The 12,444-nt window shown below is 36.4% G+C and overlaps 1 protein-coding gene across 4 annotated transcripts in view; it reads right to left on the reverse strand.

The window, feature by feature from the left end:
• Window positions 1-1,935: 1,935 nt before the first annotated feature.
• Window positions 1,936-12,444, reverse strand: part of AZI2 (5-azacytidine induced 2) — a 38,500-nt gene continuing 27,991 nt past the window's right edge. The window contains exons 7-8 of one of the 4 annotated variants that reach the window (XM_017346753.3): window positions 6,280-6,398; window positions 1,936-4,011 (exon numbers count right to left, since the gene is read on the reverse strand). In XM_017346753.3, coding sequence (XP_017202242.1) covers window positions 3,602-4,011; window positions 6,280-6,398 — 529 coding nt within the window. In that variant the 3' untranslated portion in view covers window positions 1,936-3,601. Of the gene's footprint in view, window positions 4,012-6,275; window positions 6,399-10,284; window positions 10,520-12,444 lie in introns of those variants that run through there. The other 3 variants (XM_017346754.3, XR_007924458.2, XM_017346756.3) reach the window with 3 other exon arrangements.

Here is a 12,444-nt window from a genome sequence, read left to right on the forward strand (position 1 = left end):
ATATTTTGAGAGACTATGTGTCAGAGCTACCACCCCCGGGTTCATTCCTCAGATGCCTGCCACGGCCCCATGACCAGCCCAAAGCTAGAAACCAGGAAGGTCTCTTGGGTGGGTGCCAGAGAATCAGGTATCAAATACAGGCACTCTGATCTAGAACCCTGGCATGCTAATGAATGTCTTAAACACTAGGATCCTTGCTTGCTTTTCTTGCTTCTAATGACCTAAATGAAGGAAAGGCAAAATAATTACTGAAATATACTTCAGAATTTTGACTAAAATCAAAATAGCCAACTTATGTAGATGTGATTTTCCCCATGGGTGCTTGACAAATTATAGTGTAAATTTATTAATCCTGTAACTGAACCTGAAATGATATTTGACATAGAAGCCACTGACTCGGCAGCGAAGGTGGTGGCACTCTAGTCCTTAACATCCACTCTCCACTAAGGTAAAGTGGGTCAGTTTATATAGGGAAAGAAGGGTATACACCCAAGAGTGGTGAGAGCTCCTAGATGTGACATCACTAACTGGGTCCTTATCTTGTGACCAGGTCTTCTGTGCAGACGCTTCTGGGAAATGCAAACAAAATGATCAGAACCAGATAATCAGTGTCTTAATCCTCAAAATGGTATATTGTTAGGATAGCCAGCTATAATCCTGCTCTATCAAAAACTAAACCATGTATTGTAGACTTCAGAATCCTCAGGTTTCCACAATCAAGTCTGGCACATCTTGCTTCCATTTTGTTTACTGCTGATAATCTACAGGGTCTTTTAAGAGTGTGACCTACCTTCTCCAAGTAGCTTCCTGGATGAGATCAGACAAGACTTTATTTTTGCCTTACTAATGTTTCACAGCTAATGTCTCTGTATTTAAATTGTTACATTTTGGCAGCAACTCAGTAAAATAATCGTGCTTTTAGAAATGTAAATTTTTGTATTACCTGAGAGGCAGCGAGAAACCTCTGGGTTCTAACCTGGGCCAGAACATAATTCAGGTCTTTCATGTGGGTGGCAGGAATCCACTTACCTGAGTCACAACCACGAACTCCTACTACTGTCTGCTGTAAGCTGAAGTCAGGAGCTGGGTATCAAACCCAGGTACTCTAATTGGGATGAGATAACCTCTAGGATAAAGGCTTGCTCCTTAAGAGATGTGAATTTTACTTTAGCTAATGAGGGATCAAGAAGGAATAGATGGCTTATTTTTGTTATTTGTGTTCGCTTCATATTGTTGCATTATAGTGGTGCTGATTCAGGTTCTTACAAAAAAAAGATTAAAGCAATTTAAGGGAAGCTTTCTGCCACAAGTTTTAGCAAGGATGAAAGAAGTCAACAAAATTTTCAGTTTTAAATACAAATATTATGAACTACTGGTGGGGCACTGTCAATTTTTTTTTAATCTTACAGAGAACAGAGATGATTCAGGTATACATTTAAAAATTTCTGGTTGAATAAGAATTTTTGGTTAATCTTTCCTTATTAAAGTCTTAATTTATCTAGCACCTTAAAAGTAGAATACTGGTTACCAGAGAGGGATGGGGAAAGGTTATTTAAGGCATACAAAGTTTTATAGTTAGTAGTTCGAACAAATGTTTTCCTTTTCTGCACAGTAGGGTGACTATAATGTATTTCAAAAAAGCTAGGACAAAAGGTGTTGAGTGTTTACCACAAAGAAATAATGTTTGATAGGTGTTTACACTGATTTGAACATTACATACTGTATGCATGTATGAAAACATCACATGGTACTCCATAAATATGTACAATGAGTCAGGTTTTAAACTTAATACCTGTGATAGCTATCATCACTGTTATTTAGGTGGAAAAAAATTCACTAAGAAGCTGGTTTAACATGTCTGTTCTATCAAATTAACAAGAATTAGTAAGCAAATCATGGAATATTACAGGCAATGATATTTCATATCCACTTCAATTTCAAATAAAAATAACTTTAATTAAACAATTTCTTGGCACTGCTCAAAACATTAATCAAGCCATTATCTCATAAGACTGACTTTACAATGGAAAATTTCTAGTCTTGGTTTTAATAAAGGCAAACGAGTAAGCTACATTAGAGATTAGATATAATATACAGCCTATGCAGCCACATGAGAAATAGTTTCTGCTGCTTTGTTATTACACAGGTAGTTGCTTTCTTCAGCTAAAGCTTGGAATCTTATATTTGTTTTATGCATATTGGGTTCTATGCTATTACTTGGCAGGAGACTCTACTCCCTTGAGTCAGCTGTGTTCATTGGTCAGAATAAATTCCTACATCTGACACCAATCCCATTAATCACAGACAAGCTTGAATAAGTGAGATAATAGAAAGGCAGAAATTTCTGGTGAATGATGAACACTGCCATGTATGTATGCTATAGTAATATAAAAGATCTGAGATGTTTTCAAGTTCAAAATATATGAAACTATTAGAAATGATGAAGTCTTCATGAAATACTCTATCCTGGGCAAAGGTTTAAGTAATATATTGTTACTAATATTCTTAATACCTCTACCCTTTAGAATTCAGATCAATTTCCAAATGAAGGCATCCTTTTGAATTTCCTTATTTACAAGGAAATTGATTTGCCACTTAGAATGTAAGTATGGGGACATTTCACGATTGTACTATATAAATATAGTACAAAATTTGGTGCTACAATGCAAATTCCTAATTAACTAATTGAAAATCACTTTCTCAGTAAGATTACAAATTTTAGACTTACGTTTGATAGGTAATCTGTTCTAACAAGCAGCTGTATTCCCTTTGAAGTAAATGACTATAGTTATACACACATTGCCATTTTCATTATGGACACAGGAAGGACAAACCTGTGTGATACTCTTTCTACTTCTAATTGAATGGTATATAAGCTTGTCATAGTCTATTCATGAATCACATAGTTTTTCAAATATTTTTTCATTTTCCTCCCCAGTTAGGACTTGAAGAATGCACTGGGATAAGCTGGCCTCTATGGTCAAGTTACTTCAAGTCTTAAAATTCAAACTGCAATTCTAAAATTTTATCAACAAGTAACATTGTAACTACAACTATCATTTGAAATCTTACACTTTTGAAACACAACAGCATTAAGAGATGCAGTAACCTAGATACTTTATTCCATTATATTTTTCATATCTATGCATTATAAAGTCAACAGAAACCTATTCACATTGCCTTTTGAGCCTATATGCAGACTGATGCAACATACATGGTTTTTCTCTTGTGTTAATGGCTTTTTACTTTAATGAATGGTTATTGAGGCATTTCACACTTTGTAAAACCATGTCTACACTGAGAGGCAAAATTTTACAATTGTTAGCAAAGGTAGAATTGTCTTTTTGAAACATACCTTAAGTTTGTATATTAGTATAGTAGTATATATCTGATTCTTTGAATACAGAGCTGAAGGGTACTCTTCTTTCATACCAGAAAATCAAGTACATAATATCATCAGTGTGTTCAGCTGTATACACTGAAGAACTCTGCAAAATTTCAGTCAAAATCCACTTTCAGTTTGTTAAATAATTTCTTGGGAGAGCTACTGAGAGAAGAGAGATACAACATCCTCATGATAAAGTCCGGAATCTCTTCAGAATTATTTATAAAGGCAGTTTTGGTTATGTTGATCCAAGTAATGCAGTGATGGCAGATTGGGTAAAGGCGAAGTTTTACTTTTAGTTTCCCCAAATGCTGTCTCACTTGATTTAGGAGGGCTTGGAAATACCCAAGAATTATCTTCTAGAGAATTTCTGCTGTAGGAGTTGTGTTCCTGAAAGTTTGTACCATCATTAGGAATAGATCTCTCATTATCTGTCCATGATTGGAGAACTTCTTTCTCTGATAAAATCTTTGTATCTCCTGGAAAAGGGGAAGATGTAGTATGACAGACAGCTTTGCCATTTGGTGAGAGGGGGGCATGTCTTTTGTAGGATGCAGTAAAATTTGTCAAGTGGAGTTTTGTGCTATCTTTCCCAAGGTCTTCAGTGCAGGCTGCTGGGGTATAGGCTAAAAAGAAAGCACAGGTTAATGTCAATTTTCATTGCATTTGTGATCATAAAAACACTTCATTAATTTGGCTGAAGTCTAGTGTAATTACCAGGGCACTATGACTTGAGAATAATAATAATCTGATCCTAGGTCAGCTGTGTACTGATAATGTGGCTTCACACCTCACCTTCCTTGTCTACAAAATGGAGGTAGTAATCCTGTCCTGCCTGTAAGTCAGCTGTTGAAAGATGAAGAACTGGGGCTGGCACTGTGGCATGGTAGGCTAAGCCTCCCTCTGCTTGTGGCGCTGGCATTCCATATGGGTACTGGTTCATAACCCAGCTGCTCCTTTTCCCGTTCAGCTCCCTGCTAGATGGTCAAAGTACTTGGGCCCCTGTACCCATGTGGGAGGCTAGGAGGAAGCTCCTGGCTTCAGAGTGACCCAGCTCCAACCATTTGGGGGGATGAACCAGTGGATGGATGACCTATCTCGGTCTCTCCGTAACTCTACCCACCAAATAAATAAAAATCAAAAACATTAAAACAATGAAGCACTGCACTTCTTAAAAAGCTGGAAACAGACAGTTAAAATTTAAGTAAAGATCCTGTTCTTGGCTCTTAAAACGTCTAGAGAAGGCAAGCAGACTATTGAGGTGTGGTGGAAACTTAGGAAGTTATTTTTAGAATTTTTAAATTAAACATAATAGTCCTTAGCTTGTTGAAACCTTTTTTCTATAGGTGGTCCAAAAATTTATTTCTACAGATAATTAAATTTTGAATTGCTGACACTAAATCAAGTTTTAATAAAGACCTATGCACAAAGCAGTTTAAATAAAGCTATAAAATAAGCTTATTAATTATAAAACATAATGGGCAAATGTGAATTCTATGGTCACAATACAGGTCAAGTTAAAAAATGGCAAAAAAGGCTTAGAATGACTGCTCTAAAGTTGTAGATACACAGAATTGACACACTGATCATAAGGGTTTCTCTCATCCTAACTCAACCTACTAAGGTGAAAAGATAAATTTATCCTTGCCAAGTATAATATAACTAAAACTTGACTCCATGCAGATTTAGAAGAAACAAACCAGATTGTAAAAATACGCTTTTTCCTCCCCACTTAGGGGCAGGAAGTAGATGGGGTTGGGGAAGAATTGGAACTAACAGTGATCAACTGCTGGACAAAGGTGACATACAGTTTAAGGAAAATGCTGATTCAATCTCATCTGCTCCTTAAAGCAATGAGTTCTGTAGAGGTGGTGACCTTGAGCTCGCCGTTATATGTAAACAAAAAGTCATATTGAAAATTCACTGCAGAATCACTCCGACTCCCTTTAGAGAAGGTTTTATTTCTATCATCAACCTAAAATCTTCTCATATACAATCCTGACCATTGGAAAATATGAGGATAAAGTGGATGAATTAAGCTAGGCTTGCTAAAACACTGTATTATTTCTATTTGATTCTGAAGTAACCAAAGCTCCAGAAACTGAAATTCTGAGTTCAGCTTTATGATGTGCAATACTTCCACCCAATTCTCTTGTGCTCTAAGACAATCTGAAGTGCAAATGATTTTAAATTACATGGTATTTTCTGTAAGAAGTCACATCTGGTGCTTTTAAAAAGGAAATTTTAGAGCATTCAAATTTACATTATATAACTCAGTAAATACAAATGCATCGATTTTTTCTTAAGGTATTCGAATAGCTAGGAGTAGCTAGTTTCACCAAAGCTAACACAAAAATCAAACAGTTCAATTAGGTAAGCAGTTAAATATGAAAGGCCAAGTAGTGAAAATTTGTTTTGTTAAAAAGATACAGAGAAAGCATTTAGCTCACCCTTCTGGTCAACTACCAAATAATTTTGTTTCCCTTTCTGTAAACAAACAAGTTACATCTTTGAAGTATTCTGTAGCACTGGAATGAAAAATTGCTTTTGGTGTCTTTTTTTTTTTTTTTTTTTTTAAAGACATGAAGTAGTTGTGGTAAAAGGTCAACTAGAGCAAACTTAACACCTCAGCCTTATACACACAAGCAACACTTGGCTGAGAAAAACCACAAGGGGCAAAGAATGCAGTACTGAAGAAAATACACATCAGCAACACCTTTATGTGTGAAGTTGACCAGTATGAGACTGAAGCCAAAGCAGAGAAGGGGTAGGCTGTGAACTATATGTGCTTTGGCTTATTGAACTTATTTGATGAAATTTTGAGAGGATACAATAAACTAGTTGCTCTCTGAGCAGCTTGACTGGAATCGGTGATTTCTGAAAAACTGACTTGCCTTTCTTGATTGTAGTTGGAGTTTTCAGTTTTCTTAGTAGTTCAGCTTGTACTTGAGTCACCAGATGTAGATTAGACATCTCTCTCTTCAGTTCCCAGTATGCATGCTGCATATTATCACTGAAATATAGGGTTTTGTTTTTCTGAAGTTAATCACTTTTATGAACAAAAGGGAGTGTCTTTAAAATAGAAATAAACAGATCTACATTTCTGCCCCAGTTTTCAGATGATATATACAGTTGAAAGATAAATAGTAAAAAGATCTAACACTGTCCTAGTTTCCAACAATTAACTATATTAAAAAGGTTATAATAAAAGGAAACATTCTAACCAGAGTTTCTCACAGGTCTCAGAATTGCAATGTTGCAATTGCCTAAAATGTTTAGGGACATTAATACAATTGGTAAGTAGTAAGAATTATGCTCTTCATTTGTAAATCTGATCAAGATCAACTTTTATTCATTTATATATGGATTTTAAATTTGTACAAGATTGACACTATGAATTGAAATGAAATATCAATTGCTGAGTATATACCTGTCCACATTAAAATAACATTTAGGTTTCATGAATTACATTGTTTATGTTTGACTGGGCTGTCTCATATTGTTGGTTCTAAACCAATGTGACATGACAGCACAAGACATGAAGAGCCAGATGATTTCCTGGTCAGAAAACAGAAGCTAGAGAAGGAAGGAGTATATGAAACAGAATAAAAACTTCAAAAATGCATCTCATATTTTTGTAATTAAAGGTATTTTACTTCAGTTATTTGAGAAATTGTTTAGTTACTTTAAACCTATTTTCATGTTTTATTTTCCAGTAAACATTATTTGGACATTCATAATTTTCTTCTTTAGATTCTTAATTGCCAACTGGATGAACTGAAATCTTCAGCATTCTCATTTTGTTCAAGAATATGCAAAATATTAAATTTAACAACTGATCTGATCAAAGTATAGCAGTGCAGAAACCAACCAGACAAACCTTCAGTTTTTGTCTACCTATAGTTAAGCAAAATTCAAGGGGATAACACCCCTGAAATTTAAATATCCTAGTAACAAGTAGCAGATTAAAAAACATTTTTAATTATGTCAGATTAAATATCTTTTAGTCAAAGTGCTATCATTCCACTTAGACTACAATTCTTCCTATATACTAAGCAGAAGAATAAACTTAACACTGCTTTTTTAAAAATCCACTTGTTCCAGTCTGTTCATTTGTTAACCCAAAGTGCATTAAAAAACCACAGAGCTTTTTGCAGGTTTTTGATAGGTGTGAAATAATTACTTTACAAAAATTAGCTAACCACCTCTATTTCACCAGTAAACACCTGAGATGTTTGCTACAATGAATGTCTCATAGGAACCTGTCTGATGTGTGACAATAGTTACTAGTTCCTTGGTACAATTCTGGACATTCAGTATACTTCCAAGTTACTCTCATTATATAGCAGTAGGTGTAAATATTGTATATGAGCAACTTCATGCAGTCATGATATGAGTAACAATTTTAAAAAAAGCTTTTTACTGAAGGGAGACAGTAAATCAGTACCTTAGAAGAAACAAAGCAAAAGTCCATGATAATGTTTTGGTACTGAAATACTAAACACATCTAATCATTAAAGACAACTAGGCGCAGAAAGTAAAAGAGAAAACAATTATATGTTAACACAATGTCTATCACACATTTTTCAATTCAACTTAATGAAAACTGTAAAAACTATGTTGAAAACTAGGTCACTAAATTTAAAATACATTTAGTCTTCAATTTAGGTGACATTAGGGGCAAAAGACAAAAAAGCAAGATATAAAATGTAAAATCATTACTAAGTGTAAGTTCTCCCTCTTGTGGATGACAATGTAATGGCAGTTACTGATACCTATTTTATAGTTAACACTAAGGGGCTACAGTCTTCAGGTGCATAAAAAACTTATTCTATATACTTGCACAAAATATTGAAAACATTAAGTCAGACTGGAAAAGGCAAGTTGTCATGCCTCAAATTTTTGGCAGGGTTCCAACCAACCTGTATTTTTGAGATTATGCATAGACTGTATATCTACCCTCCTACTTTACCCCAAGTTTCCTATGTTTTTAGTTTAAATGACATACCAGCAAAATCCTATAGTAATATAGTTGATTATAGAGAATATATGAAACTACTTAAATGCTGAAATTCAACACTAAAGTATCCCAAATAGGAACCCTAAAAAGTAAAATAAGATGAAACAAAAATGAAGGTTGTACATTTACAATGTGCTGGGCACTTCAACCACATTCTCAGACTAACTTGGCAAAGCAGATAACCTTATTTTACACATGAAGAAACAGACTGAAGTATCTATTCCATTCTATGTTGCAATTCAGAGCTGTCTTTTACCTAGTCAATCAACTGATTGAGCACTTCCCGTTTTGGGTAGCACTTTGCATATGATCATTCATTTACCATACACCTACAATGTGTTGACTGCCAACATAATCTCAGCCCCAATACAAAATGTCACACCTCCCACATCTCAATGATGATACAACTGGCCTGCATCTCCTGCTTATAAACTAAAACTATAAAAGCCCAGCTTTCTTAATTGACACTATATATTCAACTCTTAGAGAAATGAAAATCTTTGTCTAAGAAAAGTGCTTCTACTTTAGCATATTTTTCTTTAACATTTGAAAATTTACCACACTTTTATATCCGCATAACGGGGGGCGTGGAGCTTTTTTCCAGGAAGGGGCATTTGGATATTTTTATCAACATCTGTGGGCCAAACAAAAGTATCAACTTAGAAATTCAGCTGTCTGTAGCAGGCTAATTTGTAAGTCCCACCTGCAGTTGCTTTGCAGGGTCAGACCAAATGATATAATATGCTTTATATGGCTTGCGGATCAGGATATTCTCCACCTATGCCACAGATTAAATAAAGTATGGGATAATATTACCTAAAACCTATGAATCTAAAAATGTACGTACTGAAAAATGACAACTCAGTTTCCTTCAAATAAATATCTTCATTTTTTATTTCAAGGTTGTACCATCATTTTACATTGCAAGACAAAAGTTACAACAAACCATACTGAATCTTATGTGTAATGTACTCTGATACATACTATTCTGTTTTATTCCATTAAAAAATGCTTGTCAGGGGCTGGTGCTGTGTTATGGCAGGTTAGGCCGCTGTTTGTAGCACCTGCATCCCATATGGACGCCAGTTAAGAGTTCTGGCTGCTCCATTTCCAATCCAGCTCCCTGCCACTATGCCTGGAAAAGCAGCAGATGTCCCAAGTAACAGGGTCCCTGATCCTGGCTTCTGGCTTTGGCCTGGCCCAGCCCCAGCTGTTGCAGCCATATGGGGAATCAATCAGGGGATGGAAGACTTCTCTGCCTCTATATAACTGTGCCTATATAACTGTAAAATACATGAATAAATCTTAAAAAAAAAATGCTTCTTAAAGAAATTTGTATCACTTAAGAAACAGAAGAGTCTGAAAAACACTAAAGCTATTCTGTATGTTCTAAACCAAGGATTTACATTTTAATAAGTCATCTGTAACATAGTTACACAACCTGACAGATGAGCAAAACAAGTATAGCAATTCCATAACAAGATCTGGTTTAAAAAGTGAAACATGGGGACCAGTGCTGTGCTGCAGTAGGTAAAGCTGCTGCCTGCAATGCTGGCATTCCACATGGGTGACCGTTTGTGACCCAGCTGCTCCACTTCCAATCTAGCTCCCTGCTAAATGGCCTCGAAAAAGCACCGGAAAAGTGCCTCTGCCCTTACAACCTATGTGGAGACCTGGAAGAAGCTCTGGGGTCTTGACTTTGGCCTGGCCCTGCCCTGGCTGTTGCAACCATCTGGAGAGTTAATGAATGGATGGAAGATCTTTCTCTCTCCCCCTCTGACTTTCAAATAAATGAATAAACCTTTAAAAAGGTTAATAACAAAAATCTAGGGTGGGCGTTTGGCACAGCAGTTAAGATGTTGACTGAACACCCACGTACCACATCAGAGTGCCTTGAGTTCGAGTGCTGCCTTTGCTCCCAATTCCAGCTTCCTGCTAATGCACATCCTGGGAGGCTGCAAGTGATGACTCAAGTTCTTAGGTTCCCTGCCACCCACATCAGAGACCCAGACTGAGGTCCCAGCTCCCAGCTTCGGCCTAGCCTAGCACAGGCCATTGATGGCGCTTGGGAAACAAACCAGTGGATGGGAGCTCGCTCTCTTTCTTCTCTGTGCCTGTCAAATAAATATACACTATAAATAAATAGTGAAGCTATAAACCTAAATCTAACACCAAAACAGGACACTGGCTGAATTTCTGATAGGGTTATTATTGTTAAATGAGGTTTTATACAATACTATATGTAAGAAATTAAACGTTTCATTCTGTCTTAGGGAAACATTGCAATACTTCATTTGCTTTGCAGTGTGAGGGAGGGAATACAAAAAGTAGTGTTCCTAAAGGTTTTGAAGTCACGGAAAAATAAACTTTAAACATATCTAAGTCTTTACCTAACAGTCTTACGAAAACATTAATGTACTTTCCCGTATGAAAGTATACTTAATTTATCATCTGAACTGTTCCATTTAGAGGTAGATGAGGAATCTTACAAAAATTAATAAAAACACAAGGATATAAACTAGAAATAGTTATAGAAGTTGAAATAAAGGATAAAAGACAAAACATATTCTGGGATGAGGCTAAGAAAAAAAGGCATGATATGAAGTTTGCCAAGAATACACCACAAATTTAGTTACAAGTGTTCTAGCTGCTAATAAGAAGGAAACCTTATCAGTTTTGCAGTTCATGCTGCCTACATAATGCAGACCAATTTGCAAAAACCCCACAAGTACATCTGAATACTAAAGGAGCCATTAAGACATTACTTAATTATACTGCTCTTCTGTTTTTATACATTTATTCTAGGGAGAAGTGTAATGATTTTAAACCTAACAGTTCGACATTAGCAGCACTCTTTCTGCACTTGCGTGTGAAAATAAGGCTCTTACAACCTAGAGTCACTGGAGTAACAGTGATCAGAAAACAGTGGGTAAAGCTGTGCTGTCCCATGATCACTTTTTTATTAATATAAATACATTTCAAGTACTTCCACGGGTATAGTTCTAAGCTTACTTCCTTCTCTCCCTCTTTACCTCCCTCCATCCCCTTCCTTCCTTCTTTAACTTTTGCAAAGACATAATTTCAATCCCCACTATAATCACAGGGTAATTCACTACTAACTATACTATTCAACAAGTAAAAAGTAGGAAGACCACAGATCCACAGGAGTATAAACAAGGGCTAAAACCAATTATCATATCACAAGATGTCCATTTCACTCCATTTTTGGTATTCTATATTAACTGCCATACATCAGAGAAAACATAGTATTTGTCTTTTTGAGACTGGCTTATTTCACTAAGTAGAATGGTTTCTAGTTGCATACTTTTGTTCCAAGACAAGAGATTCTTTTTATGGCTGTGTAGTATCCCATAGTATATATATACACCACCTTTTCTAGTTGATGGAACATCTGTTAATTCCCTATCTTAGCTACTGTGAACTGAACTGCTATGAACATGGGGGTGCAGATGACTCTTTCATATGCTGATTTCATTTCATTTGGGTAAATTCTGGGAAGTGGAATGGCTGGGTCATATGATAGATCTATTTTCAGATTTCTGAAGAATCTCCATCATTCTGGCATAATGGTTGTATAAGTTTACATCCTCATCGTCAGTGGATTAGGGTACCTTTTCCCCTACAATCTCCCCAGTACTTAATGATTTTTATTTTATTTTTTTTTATTTTTTTGACAGGCAGAGTGGACAGTGAAGAGAGAGAGAGAGAGAGAGAGAGAGAGAGAGAGAGAGAGAGGTCTTCCTTTTTTGCCGTTGGTTCGCCCTCCAATGGCCGCTGCGGCCGGCACACCGTGCTTATCCTGGTCTCCCATGTGGGTGCAGGGCCCAAGCACTTGGGCCATCCTCCACTGCACTCCCGGGCCACAGCAGAGAGCTGCCCTGGAAGAGGGGCAACCGGGACAGAATCCGGCGCCCTGACTGGGACTAGAACCTGGTGTGCCGGTGCCACAAGGTGGAGGATTAGCCTAGTGAGCTGCGGCGCCAGCCATGATTTTTGATTTTTAGACAATAGCCATTCT

Source organism: Oryctolagus cuniculus, chromosome 4 (genome assembly GCF_964237555.1).
Source record: "Oryctolagus cuniculus chromosome 4, mOryCun1.1, whole genome shotgun sequence".
Lineage (NCBI taxonomy): Eukaryota > Metazoa > Chordata > Mammalia > Lagomorpha > Leporidae > Oryctolagus > Oryctolagus cuniculus.